Raw genomic sequence first — 24,077 nt, 5'->3', positions numbered from 1 at the left:
CAATGATGGGTAGGTCCACCACCTACACACACAACAGTCGGCCTTAGAAAGTTTCAACAGTGAGACTTTGTTTCTCTTGATGCGGTCCACTAGGAATTTAGATTTGTCTCATTTTTAATCTCATAGCCTAAAACGACATGGGGAAGGTGGTGGACGGCGTGGATTAAACAAATACATCCAGGTGGGGTCCATGGTTGCACGCCCCCACCCCATGTCACATGGTTGACGTGAGGGGGTGCTCCCACTCCCACCATTAGTTGTGGTATGGCTCACCTGATGGTTGGATCGACTAGATTTTTGGGCTTCATAGCTAAAATGAGTCAGCAGATAGATGTATGGTGTGGATCTAAGAAATACATCAATATGGGTCCCACGAGTGAAAACTCATTCCAAACCTCCCATGCAAAGTAAAAAAAATGACAGTGGGTAACTAACCCCTTAATATTTGTGGTATGGCCTACCTGGGATTCACACCATGAGAAGGGAAATCGGATGGACGGTGTGGATGATACACACACACACACACACACACAAACTTTATGATGGGGCCCACGAGTGAAGTCCACGTGGTGGCTTTGGAAATCGTGCCAGAGATAAGTCTCTGGACATTTTGTGTCCAGCAACAACGGTGCCACTGCCTCTCTCACTCTCTTGTGTTTTAAGGTGAGGTAGGGCTCACCTAGGAAATCCACTTCATTCATTTGAATGTCCAACTCATGGTGAGGCTAAGAAGCTTTGGATCACATCCATTTTTTGTGTATTTTCACCATCCATGTGTGCTTACACAATCAATTGGTTTAAATAGAAACTAAATATCACAGTGGTCCACACAAGGTGATCCACACTATGATAGCGTGCAGGACACGCTCTCTAATAGTGTGGCCCACTTGTGGGTCCCACAACACCATGAGAATAAGAAAATAAAGGGAAAGGAAGGGAAATAAATCTGGCCATCGGGGTGGTCTCCCACCACTATGGGGTCCGCCACATACTCAATACATGATTAAGGTAGGTCCCACCCTTATGAGCCCACCAAAATAGAGAAATCACAAAGAATGGGAGAGTTTTGACCCTCCTATGCACTTACTTAGAAGGATGGACGGTTGGATCGTCTCGGATCAGCGATTGGATGACCCACCAAGCTCCTCTTCACCCCTAATCTTTTTAAATCTCACTTTTCTCTATTCTCTTACTTTTACTCTCTTGATCTTTCCTAATACTCTCACAAGCTCTCTTTCTTTTCTCTTAATATCTCCCTAATCTTTCTAATGTTAATTTCTCTTTCTCTCTCTTAATCCCTCTCTACTCTTGATAGGAAATGGTAAAAATGAGAGGGAGTTAGGGAGTTATTGTGGTAGAGATTTTAGGATAGGAAGGGAATAAGGGGAAGATGGAGGGGTAAAATGGGGAGAAAAAGAATAAGAGAATGATGGCTAGCATAGGTAGGGGTATGGGTTGCATGAGAATGGCATGGGTTTGTTTGACTAATGGGGAGAGAGTGACATGAGTGATGGATAGCTTGATTGATGGATGAGTTGATGGATTGATGGATTGATTGATTTAACAACATCGAGATTTGTAAAAGTGAGGCCCACGTGCATTGTGCGGCCCACCTCGGATTGTGCCAAAATTGTAACTTCTAATCTAAGGGTCGAAATGGGGCATGTCGCATAGCGTTGGAATCGTAGCACTCGTGCAGTCGCTAAGGTACAAGTATCGAGGTATTGCGGTACAGAAGTAGGGCAATGATCCAAACTTGTTGATTTGGTCCGCCGGGAACATGTCGTTGTTTAAGTAGAAGTGTATGGAAGGTCTCGAGAGATTACAGGTCTTACATGAGGTGTCTAAAGTATATATGATTCACCTGTGATAGAAAAAAATTTTAATGTTAGCATAACATGGTGAATCAGAGACTACACATCGATGAAATTCAGAAAAATTCTCAGAAAATGATGTAGTCTCGACACATTCCGAAGTTTCGGACTCCGGTTCAATTTGTAGCTCCTCCTTCAATGGTAAACATTTAGTATCTGGGGAAGGAGGGGCTTCAGAATAAGGGTTCTCTCCATCAGTAACAACTACCAAGATGTTGTCTTGCAAGGCATTTACTACGTCTTGTATCATGGGATCATTTAAATCTGCACAGTGTGCCAAGCAATCTTCCAAAGAGTTGAGAAATTCAATTGAGAGTGGCTCATTCTCCACATTGAAGTTTGTGATGATTTGTCCAAGGATTCCATTGTCTCTGAAAGTGGATGGAAGCATGATCTCTTGCTCTTCATCACAGTGAGAATAAATCGTCACCGGATGTATCTTGTCTTGCCTTACATAGGTAGATTGAAAATCAACAGGTGAAGAATTGATGTGAAGACTCTGTCCATCGGTAATACTCAGTAAAGACATTGTATTGTCAATGGCTGACAACTCAGATGGTGGCCTCAACTGGATGGTTTCAAATTCTAGATTCATATCAAGCAACTCGTCCATCTCCCAAATCATATCATTATTCAATTCAGGGGAGTGGTTTAAACATATCTCACAAAAGTTGGAAGGGTTAGTTGAAAGTGGTTCATTCTCCACATTTAAATTGGTCATGTCAGATGGGTGGAGTAAATCACTATGGTCGACAACTTCCTGAACCTCTTGATTATTGATATGGGCCAAACTTGAGATTGAATCCAAGGGGATTTGAGTTGTACATTCATGGTTGTCATCTTAATACTCATCATCTTCCAATTCAGTGCAGTACACACGTGGAATGAGATCACTTTCTTCACATTTTGTTCCTAGATTGGGTTGAGGTTCGACTAAACTAACCTCTTCTTCATCATTGAAACCAAATGTGTTATATGAGTAAAGTGTGTTAGTATCATTATATTTGAAAGACACCCACGTCTCTGAATCATTCCTTTGGACCGTCATCGAGATCGACTCTTCTGGAAATTGAACCATATGCTCATTAACCGAATCCAACTCCTCATTCCAAATTTCAGAGTTCTCCACAAATGAGTTAGGATCACTTTCCTTGCATTGTGTTTCTGGATTGGGTTGTGGCTAGGACGAACGAGCCTCTATTAGCTTATCGAGGGGCGATGCAAGCGCTTCTATCATTTTTCTAATGCCAGCAAAATCATTTGTGTAACCTTGAAGTGAATCCTCTTGGAACGTTTCTGGTTAGATTTCAAAGGTAGAGGACCCAAGAGAATTGTTACTATGATGTATTGCTGGTTCATCTTCCCAATATTTATGTTTCCACTGATTATTGTCATACGGGTCATAGGTGGGAGAATCTGATGGTTGTTGGTACATATTATCACCTATAATATAATCTTTCATTGTTTTATTCTTGTCTGATGGGTGATAACAATTCTCACTCCCATAGTTATGATAACCCCAACACTCTCGTGCTGTTTTCTTAATCTGTGGGGTGTAATTATTCTCCCGCATATGATCGCGTAAGGATTTCTTAATTGGTGGAGCATTGTATTCCATTTGGTTCTCAATGATGTTTCCAGAAAAATTTTGAGACGTAGGTTGTTTTCTAACAGAATCATCTGATAGCCCTTCACAATTTCTCGCATTCTCTAAAACTAGCTCAGCATATTGACGTTCCCACTCTTGCATATACATGATGAAACCCTGATCCAGAACCTAATCCTAAAAGAGAATAAAAGAAAAATCCTATAGTAATATAGAAAGTAAGAAGAGGAGAAGTTAAAAGGAAGTTACCAAATTAGAGAAGATCTATGTCAGGATCCTGCAAAAGAAAAAGGAAAGTAAATTAGTTTCTAAAAAAGAAATAAGAAAGCAACCTAGTTTCTAAAAATGAAAAAGGAAAGATCCTAAAAACAGAAAATAGAAAGTTTCTAAAAAGAGAAAAAGTTAGTTTCTAAAATCAAATTAGGAAATTTCTATCCTAGAATTAGAAAATAGTTTCTAAAAATAGAAAAGGAAAGTTTTTAAACCTAGAAATAGAAAGCTAAGTTAGTTTCTAAAATAATTCAGAAAAACCTAATCCTAAAAATAAAAAATAGAAAAACCCTAATCTTAAACTAATTTTAAAACTAGCTAATCTCAAAAAAACGCAACCGTTTGTCTCAACGGTGCCAAAAACTTGTTCACAACCCCAAGTGTAGGGTCGCGATGCAGTAATAATCTCGATGAGACCAAGGTTGAATCCACAGGAACTAATCTCATGAGTAATTCTGAAAGCAACCAGAAGTAGAACTAAAAGAAGATGCAAATCTAAATTTGGAAATAAAGGGAGTAATTGTGATGTATGGAATTAGAAATTTAAGAAATTAAATGTGGGAACAAGGGTTTCCAAGGATTCACTTGTAGAGATTAGGGAGATTTATACTTGATTCAAGGACACAACTGGAATCAGAGTCCCATCTTATCCAATTGGAAGATGTCTCAGTAAAACCAAATCTGAACTTCCTTTGACCTAATTATCAATGGATGAGAGGTGTGAGAACTGGAAGTGATTCCATCACAAAACCATGCCCAGGAGACAATGGCTCACAATGGGACATACCAATTCACAACTAACATGGGAGAACTATGAAGATTAGAAGGGATTCTGTCACCCAACCATGCCTATGAGACGATGGTGAACAACATGATTTCCTAATTTCACAATCTCAATACATGAAAAGAAGATGCTCAAAGATATTGCAGATCTACTGTAATTTGAGTCACAATGAACCATTAAAAACTAAAAGTATTCCTTAAGAATCAAACTAGAATCAAAGAGAGTTCAACATAAGCATGAATCAAAGCAATAGAAAACATCCCATCACGTTACAAGCTTCACCTCTTAGAAGTTTAGCCAACCATAGACATGATTGATTTAAAATATCTTAAGAAAAGCATAAAAACAACTAAGGAAAAAGAAGAAAAACTCTTGGTGATGGCTTCTCCATGCTTTTGCTCCACTCCTCAAACCCTAAAAGATGCTTAGGAACATCCTAGGGACTCCTATTTATAATTTTGCAACTCTAGCTTTCGCACCGAGTTGGAAAATTCGAAAACCGCCTCAAATTTACGTAGTCCGTGTGTTATCTGCATAACCTTAGACTAGTCGAGGGAAACCTTCGACCGGTCGAGGGCACCTTCCATTGGTCAATGGTGTCCTTTGACCGGTCGAGGATGACATGATTTTTAAAGGATTTTGTCACAAGAGTTTAAGTTGAGGAATCTTCGACTAGTCGATGGACTAGTCGAAGGAGGCAGATTTTTAGGGTTTCTTTTCTTCACTTCAATTCTTCATTGCTCTTCATTCCTCACTTGGTTTTCTTAGATCTTTGGCATGCGAATTCTTCATTGTTGGTCTCATAAGATCCATCCTTGACTTTAGTGATTCTTAAGCATTAAATCCATGCTTTTAGCATCCTTTTCAATCCGAGCTCTTAAATTCACTTTGCAACACAAACATGATTAAAATAGGACATTAAGCATTATCATGTTCATAAAACCAAGTAATAATAGGGGGATAATATGCAATATTTGACCCTTAACACCTATTAACAGTTTTTAAGTTGAACTGGACCGCACCAAGATCTCGAAACAGGGGATGCCGGCTCGTCTATTTGGAAAATCAAGCTGAGAGGCTTTGACCGGCAACATCGACTGCATCATGAGCATCTTGGAAAGGTAGCACCCTCTCCCCAACGACCAAAACACAGGATTAAGGGCAGCAACTGAACAATCACTCTCCGTTCTTACCTCCCGAATCGTATGTAGTAAAAGATCGGCCAATGCAAAGCAGGTGTATCCCCACGCAAACTTTAAGAACCGCCGAACTTGATGAGTCAGATTTCTGACATACGTTAGATAAGAGAAGGCGAGTTCGAGGAAAGGACCTAGAAGTCATGGCGAAGAACGAGGTGTTGTGGGAAGCAGAACTGAAAGAAATTCGAGAACAGCTTGGGGACATCCAACAGGCATGTCGGGCTAAGGTCCCCGCCTCTGTAGATGCCTTACTTGAAGAAATCGAGCCTTCGTTCACCGGTGACATTATGAAATCTCAGCTACCATCCAAGTTTCAAATGCCCCAGATAGCCCTCTACCTGGGGGTAGGGGAACCAGCTGAGCATCTAGAATCCTTCCGGGCATAGATGGAACTCCAAAGTGCTTTTGGACCCGTGATGTGCAGGGTATTCTCCCTAATTTTGTTAGGACCCACACGAAAATTGTATAAAAACCTGAAGCCTAAGTCCATCAGTTCGTTCACCCTGCTCAGTAAGGCCTTCGTTACTCAGTTCATCTGTGGAAAAGACGGGAGGAAGCTTATGACTCACCTCATTACGATAATACAAAGAGAAGATGAACTCTTGAGGGATTACATCGTGCGCTTCAACGTTGAAGTAGTCTAAGTGGACGGCTACTCCGACTAGTTAACTCTTAGTGCCATGGTGGCTGGCCTCAAACAAGGAAAATTCATTTTCTCGATTGGAAAAAATCCCCCGACTACTCTCGCCGACCTACTCAACCGAGCTAAAAAATATTCAAACGTCGAGGAACTATTTTGGTCACGAAGGGTTACTCGGGCGTGAATGACTCGAGAAGAGATAGGAAGTGAAAGGAAGAGGGAGAACCACCCATTACCAACTCCAAGAGGAAAAAGGAAGATGACTAGAGCAGGGGTCAGTGACCCCACCGATGTTTAGAGAGTCACTTCCACATGTACACTCCTTTGAACACCACGTCGGAGCATGTGCTTATGGAAGTACAGGATAAAAGAATCTTGAAGTGGCCAAGCAAGATGAAGGTCGCCTCCAAGAAGAGAGATAAGAGGAAGTATTGCTATTTCCACTGAGATCATGGTCATAACACAGCGGAGTGTTATGACCTTAAAGAAGAGATCGAATCCCTAATCCGAAAGGGACACTTACAAGAGTTCATCGACAAAGAAAGGGAAAACTGACTGACCGAGCAATTTGAGCGAGGCGACGAGCGAAACAATAATGAAGAGATAGGTGAAATACGTACCATATTTGGTGGACCCGTCGGCGATGGAGACTAAAACCAGGCACGCCGAGCTCATGTCCGAAATGTGACTAGCAACGAAAGAGAGCATCATGTTTACCTCATTGACAGATCTATGAAGGAACTGAGGCTGGACTCTTATAGCCTAACCTTCACAGAAGAAGATGCCTGAGGACTCCACCACCCGCACGACGATGCCTTGGTAGTCACCATGACAGTTCCCAACCACAAGGTACATCGGATACTGGTTGACACCGGCAACTCAGCCGATATTTTGTTCGCCTCCGCATTCGACAAGATGGGGGTCGGAAGATCCAGACTGTGAATGGTCCAAACACCCTAAATCGATTTATTAGGGGAGAAGGTGACCTTTGAAGCTAGCATTCTACTGCATGTAAGTACCGGCGAAGGTGCTAACCAGACCACCACCATGGTCGATTTCATTGTGGTAGATTGCCCATTAGTTTACAATATGATTTTGGGTAGGCCGTCTTTAAACACTGAGGGTTGTGGTATCCACTTATCACATTGTCATGAAATTTTCATCCGAGCGTGGGGCTGGCCAGGTCAGGGGCAATCAACATGAGGCTCGACCATGCTACTTGACAGCGCTCCGAGCGAAGGCGCAACGACATCAGGTAATGCACATAACCTCCATGGACCCACGGGAACCACTAAAAAAGGATCGCCGGTGGAAGACCTCATGTCAATACAACTATCTAAGTATGACCCCTCCCGCATTGTCCAGGTCGGATCGCTGGTTGGGCCAGGATGATAAGTGGAGATAGTCAACCTGCTGAGATAACACGCCAACATCTTTGCTTGGTCCCACCAGGACATGCCCGGCATAAACTCGGAAGTTATGGTCCATCAACTGAATGTGGACCCCAACCATAAGCCTGTGAAGCATAAACGACGAGCATTTGACTCTGAAAGGTACGTTGTTATCGGCGAAGAAGTTGACAAACTCCTCAAGGCTAGGTTCATCGAGGAATTCTACTACCCTGACTGACTAACAAACATTGTGCTAGTGAAAAGGCTAGCGGAAAATGGTGAGTGTGTGTCGACTATACCGACCTAAATAAGGCATGTCCGAAAGACAACTTTCTCCTCCTGAGGATCGACCAGTTGGTAGACAGCACTGTCGGACATGCGCTCCTCAGTTTCATGGATGCCTACTCATGATATAATCAAATCGTCATGCACAAATACGACAAACAAAAAATAGCTTTCGTCATCGACAAATGACTATATTGTTATAGAGTAATGTCTTTCGGATTGAAGAATACTGGAGCAACCTACCAACGCTTAGTCAACAAGATGTTTGCTAAACAAATTGACAACATAATGGAAATATATATCGGCGACATGCTCGTCAAGAACACCGAAGCAACATACCACATGGTAGATCTGAGGGAAATGTTTGCGATCTTAAAAAAGTACCAAATGAAATTAAACCCGAACAAGTGCACCTTTGGCGTTACCTCAAGAAAATTCCCCAGCTTCCCAGTCAATCATAGAGGGATAAAGGCCAATCCCGACAAGATCCGACCCCTCTTAGTAATGAGTTGTCCGAGAATCACAAAGGAGATTCAATGCCGAACAAGCAGGGTAGCAACCCTAAACAGGTTCATTTTACAGGATCTGACTGCTCAATTTTGAGATAAATGGCTAATGAAGACTCTAATTATAAGTCAAATATATCATACTCTTGAGCCAACTCACAAGGAAAAATATTATTGTGTGGATGAGGCTAATATTATTGTGCTAAAATTCAACTCTCTCAGTCAGGCTACAAAAGTTGTGGATCAGGCTAATATTATTGTGTTTTTAGTTCATCTCACTGGGAATGACTTTATTAATGCCTTTGACATCATCCAACCTGCAACTACTTCTAACGTTCAAACCACTCTACCGGAGTCGATGCCTCTTATCTTCGAGATTTATGAAGTACTGGTCTGTCTGCTCTAAAGAACAAGCTACACCAAACAGACACTGGGAAATATGACTAAATATTATTGCCTCTAATATTGAACAACCTTCAACTACTTTTAACCCAACGATCCACAATAGCTTTGAACCCTCACTATTTATATCCAGCCGCACCATGTTTGAGGACATCATCAGAGTAGTTTATTTATTTATTTTTCTATCATCTATCTTTTTTATAATATCATTTATTTTAGTTACTGTTTGTAATTTAATGATTATTGGGAATGAAGTTACCATGCAAACAGTAGGCCCCAGCATGAAAATTATACAAAAATCAGATGAATCTACTTATTTGATTGGAATAAATGGACAACTGGTCTGACCCCACATATAGGTCTGATGATTACACCGGACCATTGGAATCAATGGGCTGCTGGTTTGACTCAACTTACGGGTGACCTGATTTTTATATATGGTGATCTTCATGGAGGGGCCTACCGTTTTTGTGGTACAAATTCCCTGGTGAATGACATATTGGCAGGATGCATTTCAAACATAACCGACTGATCTCCAAAGCTTGAGAAAGCCCCACAATACAGCCGACCTTTGGAGCTTTGCATAAATAGGCCTTGGGACTCTTGGAAATTGAATTATGATGTAGGACGTGGCACAGATACATTCCTAGCATGGTTGAATCAATGGATCGAAAATTGATCATAACTTTTGATCTGGGTATCATTACGGGTGCGTAACCTATCAATCTTTACTGAAACAGGCCATCCGAGGTGAACCGACCCACAACGTGGGTCGCATCTGTCCGTTTCGTCAGAAAATGCGCACTTTCAGCTTAAAAATGAATTTTTAAGGAAAAATTACTATTTTTAGTAATTTTGATTTTTTTAATAATTTTTATTTTTAGAGTTTTAGATTTTCTTCTTTTTTAGAAATAAGTTGTAATTATGCTCGTAGGACTCTTCTAGCAAAAGTTTATTTAGAATTTTTATTTTTAAACATTAAGTTTTAGAAGAGTTTTATTAGAATTAAGATTTTATTAGAGTTAGAATTTTGCTATTTTTGGTAATTACGAATTTTGTTTTGTTTATATATATATATATATATATATATATATATATATATATATATATATATATATATATATATATATATATATATATATTAATGGTGTAAGGTAGATATATATTAGACAATTATCAATCAAATTATGAATTTTCATAAATATTATTTCTATTTTCTTGTTTTTTCCTCATGGATTTGAAAAGTCTCTGTGAAGAGTCCAAAGAAGCTTCATCCTCATCACGTTCATCCCTGCGTCAAATTATCAGAGACTTTCAGTGAAGGCTCCGTTTCATCGTTTTCTGCTATTGTATTGTGCAATCAAGCCCTTGCAGGAGACTGATATTTGCTTTGATGATCCAGAACTTTCAAGACCTGTTCTGTGCAAGGAGGCTGATATTTGCTTTGATGATCCAGTACTTGGAATTACTCCGAACCCATTATATAGAATCAACTCAACCTATTAGAAAACCATGACAATGGGAATTATTGCCCTCAAGGGTTCTCATGGGGATCAGGCCAATATGAAGATTCTGACCAGTTGTTCCCAAACGGAGCCCAAAAAATAAGTGGTGGTAGCAATAGACGTATTCAATTAGCATTCCTTGTATAAATCTTAGGAGCAGGCAAAAAACGATTATATCAATTGTATGTATGAATTATTTTTTTCTGTGTTTATTTTACTTGGCAATTCACATACACAGACCAAAAGTGTGTGTGCCTGTATCTCTCAGCCATTCTCTCTCTCTCTCTCTCTCTCTCTCTCTCTCTCTCTCTCTTGTTTTGCTGTTCTACTCTCTTTTTGTTTCGCTCTCTGAGAATGGTCCTTCTGACCATGTTTAGTTTTGAACAGCTACAACTACTTTGAACCTTCACCATTCCTACCTAGCCATATTTCAGCAACTGCTTTGAACCCTCGCCATTTATAAAGTAGCCATGCCATGTTTGAAGGCCTGAGCTGCAAGTTCTTAGAAGGAGAAACATTTGTGAATAGTTTTTTTTTTCCTGGTAAGGTCTCCTCATTTTAGCTGCCATTTGTATTTTAAAGTTTATTGAAACCAAGATAACGTTTGTAAATTTATTTATTTATTTTGGAATATGCTGTCCAATCCATTCAGAGGATGATCCCCAATCAGGATTCGAGTCACTTCAAAACTGAGGTGGGCTGCCTTTTTTTTTTATTATTGATGTGATTTTCATGTCCAATGAAAACTTAATGTAATGCGATTTATGTGACAGTAAGGTGTTAGAAGCTACCATGTCCTGATAAGTGCAACGACTACCACATTGATGACCTGGCCCATAAATCAGAAGGCCCAAAAGTGAGGTAGGCCATGGCATTGAAAGTGGATTGCTGGGAATAATTTAAGCAATTCCTTTTTCCCTGATGGATCGACCAGCCTGCAGGAGTTCAATTATCAATGATTCCAAGTCCTGGTCAGCCCCAATTAAGAAAAGCCTTCAAAATCTTCACTAAAAAGAAGAAAAAAAAACAGAGCAGGAACTGCCCACTGAAAGAATACCGATAACGTCCAAGGATTGAACTAAGGATTAGAACCATCGATTGATTGTTCAACAAGCCTCTTTTTCTTTCCATATCTTATAGACTTTATTTTACAGAGAAGAAAGCAAATGACAGACATTACAAATGCCTAACTCAGAAAATAAAATAAAATAAAGAGAAGAAGCTATGTCCCAGTATTTATTACAATCTCTGTTGAATCTTACACGAATCTGACAGGAATATCAACAACCAAATGCAGAATCCCCAGCATTCTCTCCACTAACTGATGGATCTAGCATCACAAAAAGCAAGCAGCAATTATATCACAGAGCAGATGGGATGATCATCTGCTCCACCTATGTCCACTTCCAGATCCAATTTCAAGGGCATCCAGAACTCTTATCCATGATAGGGAATAGCTAAATGCTCATGCCATTTTAGTTTGGATTTGCCGGTGGACATGTACAAGGAACTCAACATAAGAGAGGCCTGTCGCAGTCTTGTCTTCAACCAAATACGAAAAGAACAAAGGCCCTGCATACAAATAACACAGTAACATATACAAAGTTATATCAGTGGGGCAAAGGAATACAGCACAACAGACATTGTTTTGATCATCAAAGCCTTGTCCCGAACATGGACATGTACTCGGAGATGCGACCATAGATTTATAACTCGGTGGATGGGTCAACTTGAAACTTGGCTGAGTCAACTCGACTTTATGAGATTTCGAGCCCTATCCGTGATACTAATAAACTTGCTGGAGTGCCTAACTCGATCGGGACTTGGCAAGACTCATTGCCTTGACTCGAATAAGTCACTCGCCCAGTCAACTTTCTGTCTGTTAGAAAAATGATGTTGCAATGACAGCATCTCTTCAAGCGCACCATTAACAGTGACTTGGTTTTCTTTAGGATGTTTTAATAATTAGATATTTCTAAGATATTCAAGATTCTGATAATTTAAATATCAAGTTGAGTCCATTAATGAACTGGTTGAGTCTTCGAGTTGACCCGATCCGGCTAGACATCGAGTCGAGTCAAGTTTTCAAGTTTTTGAACTATGGACGCCACTAAGCATATAAACAACCGTCGGTTCTTAGAAATAAAAATGAAACCCCTTGGAATTTGAAAAACTATCAAGCATTGATTGTTGCATAAACTAATATTTGTAAGATAACTGTGAAATAATAATAATAATAATAAAGAATACCTGGAGCTCTTTTGGGCACCATTAAACTTTATAATATTGACAATTAGCATTGCATATGGCCCAGAGAAGATACATGGTTGCACACAAATAAGATGAAGGGCAAATATTGTTTATTTGCAATGGAAAAAGTTGCGTTTAATATCCGATAACCGTACACATGGTAAACATGCATGAGATCCAAACCATTAATCAGGTAAGATGGTTAAAAGCTCTGAAGTTATAATGATGGGATGATCCTAACAATCTGCGCAGAAGACTTTGCCCTGTTGGGTGTTGGATGGACCATGTCTTCTAGTGCTCACTAGTAGCCTGCCAATCAGATGGTTCTTTTCACCAGTGTCTTTTAATCAGTTGACCTACCATGGCAAGGCTCTCACCTGATGGATGGTCATGATATCACCAGCACATGGCCCGCATATAGTTTTTGAATGTTAGAGGGCTGTTTTGTCTATGATGGATATATAGAAGCTTGACCTAGAGATGATACTATTTCTCTACCTTTCAAACAAAAAATGATACAATTTTTCTGACGAACTCGCCCATTCAGTATGGGCTTATACAGTTGATAATTGTAATATAGTGTAACCAATCGATTAGTTTGCGAGGCATGCTCCAGTGGTATCAGTACCATCCTAAGCTACAGAGGTACTAGGCAGATGTGGGGCCCACATGATGCATGAATAAAATCCAACCCGTCTATCATATGCGTCAGGACATGCTACCCAGGTAGGGTGTCAATGGGCCGGGTTTGGGTCAGCTACATGGGTACCAACACTCATAACCACCAGCAGGTATTGGACCCGTGCCCATAACCAATATGCATATCCATCAGGGTGTTGGTGTACCCATTCATATTTGAGACAAAAAGAAAAAAAGGAAAAAAAAAAAGAAAAGCACATTGGACCTACTTGATGAGCAACTTAGAAATATCATACGCGTGCCAATCAAATCAATGTGTCAAGATATTTTTGATATGCTCATGGAAAACATGACTGCATGATTACAACTTCGATAACTTCGACCCATACATACATGTCAGTGTGACTTTAGAGATATGCTCCATCCATAATGCACCCCACAAGGCACACGTGCATGAGAACCAATTTTTTTTATGAGATCCGGACAACATATCTCACCAGTCCACTCATAAGTGGAATGAATTTTACTTACTAAAAATTGCAAACGGTAATTCATGGTGAATACATATAGTTGCATAATCTACATCAACATGATGCATGGTTGTGTGGCTCGTGAATACTTGTGAGTATGTAACATGCAAATAAATGAGGGAATATGCAATATGCACACCTGGCCCAATTATTAATCAGGCTCAAAACAATACCCAAAGCCATACCCCCACCCGTTTAGCTACATCTACACCCAGCCTGTGTCACCCAGGCTTAGGCACCCATTTCGTCCACCTCGCCCATTGTCACCCCCAACACCAGGACCCTAAAATCAGGCTGATGTGCGAATCATGTGTGCCCCACCACAGGAAACTAGGGAATGTCCACCCTTGATTTTTATGGAGAGTCCACCATGTTGTGTATATGAAATCTAGGCCATTTAGACTCTGGACGAAGGGTCAGGGTAAAAATCAAGCTTGTTCTAAAATTCAGGTGGTCCCCTGTGTAAATCAAGGGAGCGAGCATCCTCTCACAATTTTCCTGCTTTGTGGTCCGCTTTAGTGTTGGATCAGGATAATTTTGGCACTTTGGAGTTAATACGAGAGTGCAACTTAGCATGAACCATCTTTTGAGAATGACTAAACACTTCATATCAGCAAAACATGAGTACTTCCAATACTGAAAATGTAAGTCCTCACCAGGGAAAAGAATCATTCAATGTTTTGAACCAAAATATAACAGAAATAGCAGCGCCACCACAAATTATTGATATTTTCTGATGATACAGCAATGGCGACTCCCTTAATTACAAATACCTTTGGGTGTTTTGATCATTTGTAATGTTGCAAGGGTCTAAACTTTACTTACCCATTGATGCAGATCTGACATGGACTGGATCAGGAAGGGACATTTGTCCTGCAGATCGGACACATGGCAGATTAGGATGTGGTTCTGATCTGTCCTTCTGTGATCCAGTATGTATATGGCCCTTGACATTGAGCCGATGATCATGTTCATCATCCATTTGCATCTTAACTGTCCATTAGAAGGCCATTGTCCATAGGGACAGGATCATCCTTCCAGTCTGTTTTTCAGTTGCGCACAATTCATCACAGGACCAACTAGTTGGATGGTCTGGACTTACCGCATCACCTATTATCAAGGGATTAAAAAACGGTATCAGTGGCCACAATGGCCAGCCTTAAGGTCATTAAAATGGGGCTGTAACGGTTGATTTTTTTTAAAAGGAAAAACTGTATCAGCCTGTTATGGGCCCGTATCGGTCACCATCGTTACCATTACATAATGACCCTTACAGCCATGACATGACCGTTTTTTAATACCATGCCTATCATGTGACAGTTATTGGACAAGGCATTTCCTGATCCCATATGTAAAAGGTAGGGAGTGTTTTTTTCTTCATTTTCATTTTTTTTCTTTCTTCTGATCAGAATGATTGGTTGTTTTATTTTATTTTATTTTTTCTAATTTTGTCAGTTGCATTTGTCTCAGCAATCCAGCATTATACATTCTCCAGAACCTAGACAGATAGGTCCCCACAAGTGCCAATGTTACATCTGTGAGAGATCCAGGCCAGTCATCAGGTGGACCCCGCCATTTCTGTGCTATTTTGCAAATACCAGTCCCATATTGTCACCTGGCTGGGTTAATTGGATGAAGGTTCCACATTGAACATACAGTATGGCTCTCTGGAGGACCACCAGACCAGCTCGAATTGTGAGCCATGGGAAATACAAGGTGGGGCCCACCTACCGAACAACATGGATATTATACTCACTCTTTAGAGTTCCTACACTTGCAACCATATCGGTAGTAACGAGTCTAAATACAGTTCATACTGAGCATGTAAGTAAAAGGTTGTGATCATCACTGACCTGATGAATCTCCTTTTCTGCACAACCGTAAACTGCACAGGAAAAAAGGAGGAAGCATTCTCATAAGCAAAAAGGGACAAAGGTTGAAAACTTATATTGCGAGTGTAAGGGTAGAAAAATCAGTCAATACCGGAGATAGGAAGATCTTTGGCGCCGTATCTCATTCACCGCATCATTTACTTTCTTTGACAACTCATTGTCGTATTGCTGCAGCAGAAACTGAAAAAGCCGGCAAATATGTTAAGGGGAATGACGAGCTGCATCCTTTAGAAGAATATTGATGATAAAAAAAAAAAGGGCCTGACAACATAACTCCAAAATACATAGGGTGTGTTTGGGTTGGGGGTAAATTAGGGGAAGGCAAGGGAGAGTAAAATTGTGACATAAGCTGATGATAAACTGACATTAGGAAACCCTTTATGCTTGTTTGTTTTCCTACAGATAAGTCTTGGAAAAATGCTTTTCCTATGTATTTTTTAGTATTTGGGTTGCAATTCTACAAAGGGAAACCTCTTTCCCCTCTAAATTTTCCATTTAAAATGCCACATCAGAGGGGAACTTTTTCCCACCAATTGGCATTTGAGAAAAAAGTTTTTAACCCCTTGTTGAGGAAAGGAAATTAGTTAACTTCTCTTTTTTAAGTTTCTCAAATAGAGAAAATGTCATATCAAAGAAAAATTGTTTGCCTGCCTTAGTTTACCCTCAATCCAAACAAACCCTTAATCATAAATTAGATAAAATAAAAAATAAAAAACCTATCTTCTCAATACTGAGGGCATATCCCTTGGTTTTTTCAAAGGTAATTTTTCTTGCAAAATTCCTTGCGAATTCTAATTTATCAAACAATGCCTTGCTTTTTTAAAAGTCCCAAAGTGAGCACATACATGTACATAAGTGTGTGTGTGTGTGTGTGGCGAAACAGTGTGGCTGGCTCCAATTAGTTGGAATCAGGCTTAGATGACAATGACCCCTTCCAGTATATCATGGACCATATCCTCAGCTAAACCATAGGTCCTCAGCAAATGATATGGATATATGTATGTCCATGCTTTATGGAACAGAATGTTGGGGAAGGAACAACATGGTAATAGGATGATGCAGCTGAAATGGAATGTTGAGATGAATGCGTGGCAAAACCAGCGTTTGAGTTGTTGGTATCGCTACAAGTTTCGATGGCTGGAGATAAAGAAACAATATTGATATCGTTGATAATATTGCCGATGCGGGGGAAACATGGGAAAACGGTGGAATTTTTAATGAAACTTTAGGAGATGCTTAAATACATATATTTACATATTTAGGAATAAACAAATTATAAAAAGAATGCATACATAATAACTTTTCATTTAATGGGGGCCTAAAAACATGTGCTACCGTAAGATGGTGTGGTTCCCATGAGATTTGGATATGTTTCATTTTTTAGTCCATGCGATAAAATGATCTAGCAAAATGGATTGAGATAGACAACATAGATATACAACGCATACATTGAGGTGGGCCCCATGGTCAGGGTTCATTGACATCTCTGGATCCGGGTGTGAATTAGTTGTCGTATCAGAGCACGACTTCCCTGCAACCTCGAAACCAACGATGTGGGTGGGACACTGACCTTAGGGCCCAGCTTGTTGTATGCCTTGTACATCCATGCTGTGTAACACCCCGATCTTTCAATAGCCAAATATTGAAAATTCTCATGTGTTACCATTAGAACCCAAGTAGTATACACGTGTGTGGGAACACACAGACCTACACTTAAAAACTTTTTTAGACAGGTTACACCCTTGCACGTACAAATGGACTCACGAACATACACTTGCATGCACTTTTTCATCATGGTGAACTCAGGGCCTTCATATATCCTAAAATACTCGGGAGTTCATCAAACGTTGAATAAACCATTCACCGTTGGAAGAAGATACCATCCATTTTGAATTTGAATCACCCGATCATGGTAAACTAACCACTAGATCTCCATATCCGCTCGTTTACATATCAAATTAAAATTCTACTTCACTCATTTTCTTCGTCACATATAAATGTGCTTAACCAACTGTCAAATCTATGATATAAGTAACTTGCGTACGTGAATAAGTCCCTTGAATCTAACGGCGTACATTCTTAACATAGACCACATCCAAAAAACCTACTTTGTGTTATCTGTTTATGAAACCGACCCTACAATAACCCGTATTCATGTTTAAATACCCAACTATCCAATTACTTTAATTTTTGCCCATCATCTGACCATTCATCTATTTGTATCTGCCAAATGGGCCATCTAAATATCGAAATAAATTGTTCATTCGGAAGATCATAAGGTATACATCAAAACTACCGGTTAGTTTTCATCCAGGATGTTAATACATGATGTTTTGAATTACGGTTAGACATAATCCATTTAAAAGGCATCTTGGTCATCCTTGAGACATCAAGGCCCAAAGTTACTCTGATGAGTATATATAGTATTCATGGCTCTTATGTCTCTAACCTAAGATTCGAATCTGCTTCATATTTAGGTCCGTGACAAAGCATGATATGATAAAACTAATGGTGGGAGTGGGTTTCTCTCATGGACCCCACCCATCACAAAACAAGCCACTCAATCTCATCGTGCAATGTGCATGTGCATGTGTGAAGTCAAAATGGGTATAAGAAACGTTTGGCACATGTCTTTGCATCTCCCAGCCTAACCGCATCCGATTTCTCCTCTCCCTTCTTCCATTTTTCCTTATTTTCCTCCCTTCCATTTTCGACAGCACAATGCCAACCTGGGAGTCATCTGAGCCGTATGTTTTCTTATATCTGTCAGTGCGCATTAGGGGTGCACATGGGTCGGTTCGATTTTGGGGTGAAACTGGAACCGAACCATTCCTAACGGTTCCAGGAAAATTGGAACCGGACCGTTAGCACCCTAGAACCGGATCGTTAAAACTGGTTCGGTTCCACAGTTCTGGGTGAGAGACAACTAGAGGGGGGGGGGGGGGAAGAGAGAGAGAGTGGATGGGGGCAGTCGCAGCACTGCAGCAGGGGCAACGTGAAGACTGAAGCAAAATCTCTTGTTGTAAAGAGTGATGTGATGTCATCTGGATGTGCCAGATCTAATCTGTACGAATCATATAATTCCTAAGGCAAAACATACCAGGGCCCTAATTTCCATATTAGTTTGACCATCGGACGGGCCACACCGATCAGATCAAATATCGGACATTGCTTTGTGTATTTGATGAATCGATGGATTTTCTGATGTATTAGATCAATTTACACCATTCATGTTGACTTTGAGTTAGATCTAGGATGTTACTCAATATTTTAGACAGATCTGACCGTTGGATTATCCACAACGATCAAAGAATGACATTAATGATAAATATACCATATGATGATTGTGGATCTTGGATGGTCTGGATCTGAGCAATCCTTTGGTTTTTCCTAAACTTGATGATGTGGAAATCATTGGATGGTTGGATCTAACCTAAGTGCATGAAAATTCCATGAAAACTAAAAGAAAAAAAAGAAAAAAAGAAAAATCCCTAAAGTGCAGAAGGGAGCATCTAAATCGAGTAGAATCGGGATGTTGTCAACCGATCGAGGATGGGTTTTCGATTGATCGAGCATGTCGATTTTTGTCTAGAAACTTATATGGTAAATTCCTAAATTCTTCGATCGATTGGCGAGCCATCGGTCGGTCTCAATCAATCGACAGATCCCTGTGATGATCTATCAAATTCTGAAATGTGATAAATAGAACTTAATAATATACACATATAACCTTAAATTAATTACAAATAAATGGATGAAAGTGGGTCATCTTGATGAAATCAAAAGTGGGCCCCGATAGATAGAATAATTGGATCAATTCATGATTTGTTTAAATTATTCATTAGGGATTCTAGATTTAAACTTGTACGAGTGTTCGGCAGATTTATCTCTACCAAGTACAGGTGAGTAGGGCTGTACATCGAGCCGAGTCGAGTCAAGGTGGGCCAAGCTTGGCTTGACTCGTCCATGCTCTCCTCGAACTCGAGCTCGAGCTCGCCCTCAAGCTTAACATTGGAGCTTGGCTTGTTTGCCAAACCTTTCGAGGCGACCTTACCTCAAGTCGAGTCGAGGCTGCTCCCACACCCAACCCGACCCAACCCAATCCATTTGCTAGCACCCACACCCAACTCAACCCAACACCCACACCCGACTCAATCCACACCCAACTCAACCAACCCATCTACCAGCACCCACACCTAACCCGACCTAGCACCCACACCCGACTCAACCTAGCACCCGCACCCGACTCAACCCAGCTACCCGACCCAACTGACCCAATCCGCACCCGACCCAACTCCCAAATCAAATATTCAATTATATATATTAGATAGAGCCATAAAGGTACCTTGTTGTGGGTGTTGAGAGAGAGAGAGAGAGAGAGAGAGAGAGAGAGAGAGAGAGAAGCTCAGGTGCGGCGGGTTAGGTAAGGGAAAGGGTAAGAAAGGGACGAGCGATTGGGTAGGGTAGGGTTTTTAATTATTTATTTTAAGTTGAGCTTATTTATTTATTTATTTATTTTCAACACACACACACCACCACACACCCACGCCATAGTGGAATTTCACCACCTATGGGTATTCGAACCCTCAACCAGGTGTTGAAACTCCTAAGAGTCTACCATCGGAGTAAGAGTAAGGACCCTTAACTTTTTTATTTTTAAATATAATATAATACACGCACACACACACACACACACATATATATATATATAAATAATATAATATATATTTGCGTCGAGCTCGAGCTCGAGCTTCGAGTCGAGTCAAGCTGCACTATGCTCGACTTCGGCTCATTTTCAAAACGAGCTGGGTCATATGAAGCTTGGCTTTCCTCAAGTCGTCGTTCAAGCCGAGTCAAGCCAAGCTAGATCGAGCCAAGTCAAGCGAGCTTTTCGAGCTAGCCTGGCTCGTGTATAGCCCTAAGGGTGAGTGAGTCCCAACATGTCTCATATCTATACGATTAAGATAGATTATTTTGATTGCTATGTTGGTTGTATTGCCATGCTAAGTTCAATTGCTGATGTATGATGATTTTGATGAACGGTTATTGCCATGAATTGCATATATGGAGATATACATCATTACAATCATGAATTCATAAGTTTCCTCTCATATGGAGCGATATATATAACAATTGTGTGTGTCGATGCATTATGCATTGAGTATGCATTACATAGTGCGGATTCCTAGAGGACGGCTCTAGATGACTACATGCACACCTTGTGCCCGGGTTCCTAGGGGATCTCCCTGAATGGTTTCCTAGTAGAATCGTTACCGGATGCCCACGATTAGTGGAAGCCTACTCAAGGAGTAGATGCGGGCCTTGCCCATGCCTACCTAATATAGTATAAGCTTGCCAGGTGTAGATGTGGGTTAATGGATATCCAACCCAAGCAAGTGAACGATTATCCCACTTGACATGCATTTCATGAGATCCTGCATTCATACTCATATCTGCATGCATGTACTTTGACTGTTGTTTGTACTATCTTAATTGTGTTGTGTATGAACCATGATGGGTTCACTCACTGGGCTAGCCAACTGATGTTGTGGAATAACAACCGTATAGAGGTGATCGAGATAGGAAATTTGAATTAGATGCCAGAGAATGGGGCTAAGATGGCAAATGACCCACAGGATCAGTGGCCATACTTATCTGAAGACGAACTTGTTGCATGAATTGATTGAATGAATTTCTTGACAAGAACTGTTGATCATGCATATTCTAAATCCCTTTATGATACTCATTTATAGTTAGACATTGTTGTGGACATTTGTTGCAATTAACTGATTGAATGAATTTCTTGACAAGAACTGCTGATCATGCATATTCTAAATCCCTTTATGTTACTCATTTATAGTTAGACATTGTTGTGGACATTTGTTAATAGATATTTCTGTTGGATGATATTTGACGTTCATGATTGAATAATGTCCCAAACAAGGTGTCCCGTATCGGCCGATATGAAACGGTAACGGCAGTGGCTGTTACGTGATACGGGGTCGTAACGAGGCACCCCACGATTCTGTAGCCGCAACGGCCGTTACGATCAAAAAACGGCTTTTTTTTTTTTTTGCTTTTAAGGTCTGTTTTTTCACTTTTTTTGAAACTTCTTTCTTCCAAACTCTTCCTAAAACATTATATTGTTATTTTGGACCACTCTCAGCTTGATATTACAGATAAAAACAACTTATATTAAAGATTTTCTTGATTCGAAACTCCGTGGGCCATTTTCCAGAAATTCCTCAAAAATAAGTATTTATACCTTTTATTCAATGTTTTGCTGTTTTAATGGTAGACTATGATGTGTTAATCATAATAGAAGATATTAATGTCCATTTTATAGATTGTTGTTGTCATTTTATATTTTTTTATAATTTTTTTCTATTTACGCACCATTTTCTGCCTTTTTTTTCAAATTTTGAAAAATCATTTTTTATTGAATGTTTTGTTGTTTTAATGGTAGAATATGATGTGTTAATAATAGTAGAACATATTAATGTCCGTTTTACAGATTGTTGTTTTCATTTTATAATTTTTTTATAATTTTTTTCTATTTACGCACTATTTTCGGCTTTTTTTTTTAAATTCGAAAAATCATTTTTTATTCAATGTTTTGCTGTTTTAATGGTCGAATATGATGTGTTAATCATAGTAGAAGATATTAATGTGCATTTTACAGATTGTTGTTGTCATTTTATATTTTTTTTATAATTTTTTTCTATTTACGCACTATTTTCGGCCCTTCTTTTTAAAATTCGAAAAATCATTTTTTATTCAATGTTTTGCTGTTTTAATGGTAGAATATGATGTGTTAATCATAATAGAAGATATTAATGTCCATTTTACAGATTGCTGTTGTCATTTTATATTTTTTATAAAATTTTTTCTATTTACGCACTATTTTCGGCTCTTTTTTTTAAAAAAAAAAATTCGAAAAAACATTTTTTTATTGAATGTTTTGTTGTTTTAATGGTAGAATACGATGTGTTAATCATAGTAGGACATGTTAATGTCCATTTTACAGATTGTTGTTGTCATTTTATATTTTTTTATAATTTTTTTCTATTTACACACTATTTTCATATTACATATTGCAAACACCTACAAATGTAAGATATTTTCATATTACATTCATTCTAATATATCTATTATTGATAGATAATAATCTAGGTTGTCTGGTTCATAAATTCATCAGATAGTCCGATACAACTTCTCACCAAAGAGTGAATCGTTATACCACCATAAACATGTTCCAATTTATAAATGAATGCATATTTAGAATGCTTAGAATATTCCAAATTTAATCCATATTTTTTTGGCCAAAAAAAAAAAAAATTTGCACCGTTACGGGTCGTTACACCCCCGTATTGCCGTTACACCCCTGTATCTGTATCAGTATTGGAGGGCACCGTTACGCCAACCGATACCGATACGGGATACTAGGTCCCAAATGGGTGGACTTAGTTGAATTTTAGATTTGATGATGTGGTTTTGAGAATGTGATGGTTGTGGTAATGGAAAAGTGTGAAATCTTATGGTATGTGTGGATGTATGAATGTTAAACTCTAGTGTGAACTTATAATGCATTTAACTATGCCTCCAAGCAATTTGTATTGTGGGTCAGTTTATGTACACTTGGTGCACAAGTCATGGACCGTAACTCGGGTCTGAGGGTGCACACTATCAAAATTGCGGGGCGTTACAGGCCATCCATCTGTTTTGCTAGTCATTTTAGGGCATGATCCCAAAAATGAAGCATATACAAGTTTTAGGTGGACCACAACATAGGAAACAATGGTCATCAAATGCCCACCATAAAAAACGTCATAGGCTCCATTGTAATGTTTATTGACCATCCAACCTATTGGTAAGGACACAAACCTGGATTAAAGGAAAAAAATTATCAAATTGATCCAAAACTTTTGTGGACCATAAAAGATTTGTAATGGTCGATAATCACTACTTCCTATAGTGTGGTCCACTGGAATTTGTATCTGCTTCATTTTTTAGACCATGCCCTAAAAAAAGATGGCAAAACATATAGACGGCGTGGATATACAACGCATACATCAAGGTGGGCCTTACGGTCATAGTCCAACCAACATCATTGGTTCCTGGGTAGCAGCCAAGTTGCACTCATCGCATCAGGACGCAAAGGATGCGGATTGCCTAGCGAGAGCCTTTTGCTTCAACTTCCTAATGGGAAGTCAATAAGCTAGGCGGGGCCCACCGTCATTCTTGTGAGAAATCCACTCCATCCATTTGTTTTTCCATATCATTTTAGGACATGGACCCAAAAAT

General features: G+C 39.5%; 1 protein-coding gene across 3 annotated transcripts in view; it reads right to left on the bottom strand.

The window, feature by feature from the left end:
* Window positions 1-11,535: 11,535 nt before the first annotated feature.
* LOC131226251 (protein transport protein SEC24 C-like) overlaps window positions 11,536-24,077 on the bottom strand; it is a 74,415-nt gene continuing 61,873 nt past the window's right edge. For all 3 annotated transcript variants that reach the window (XM_058222034.1, XM_058222035.1, XM_058222033.1), the window contains 3 exons: window positions 15,865-15,953; window positions 15,735-15,766; window positions 11,536-12,034 (listed from right to left, as the gene is read on the bottom strand). In XM_058222034.1, the coding sequence (XP_058078017.1) occupies window positions 11,928-12,034; window positions 15,735-15,766; window positions 15,865-15,953 (228 nt within the window). In that variant the 3' untranslated portion in view covers window positions 11,536-11,927. The remainder of the gene's footprint in view (window positions 12,035-15,734; window positions 15,767-15,864; window positions 15,954-24,077) is intronic.

The sequence above is a fragment of the Magnolia sinica genome, chromosome 14 (assembly GCF_029962835.1).
Source record: "Magnolia sinica isolate HGM2019 chromosome 14, MsV1, whole genome shotgun sequence".
Lineage (NCBI taxonomy): Eukaryota > Viridiplantae > Streptophyta > Magnoliopsida > Magnoliales > Magnoliaceae > Magnolia > Magnolia sinica.
Note: the sequence above shows the minus strand (reverse complement) of the source record. Positions and strands in the feature narration are given on the sequence as shown.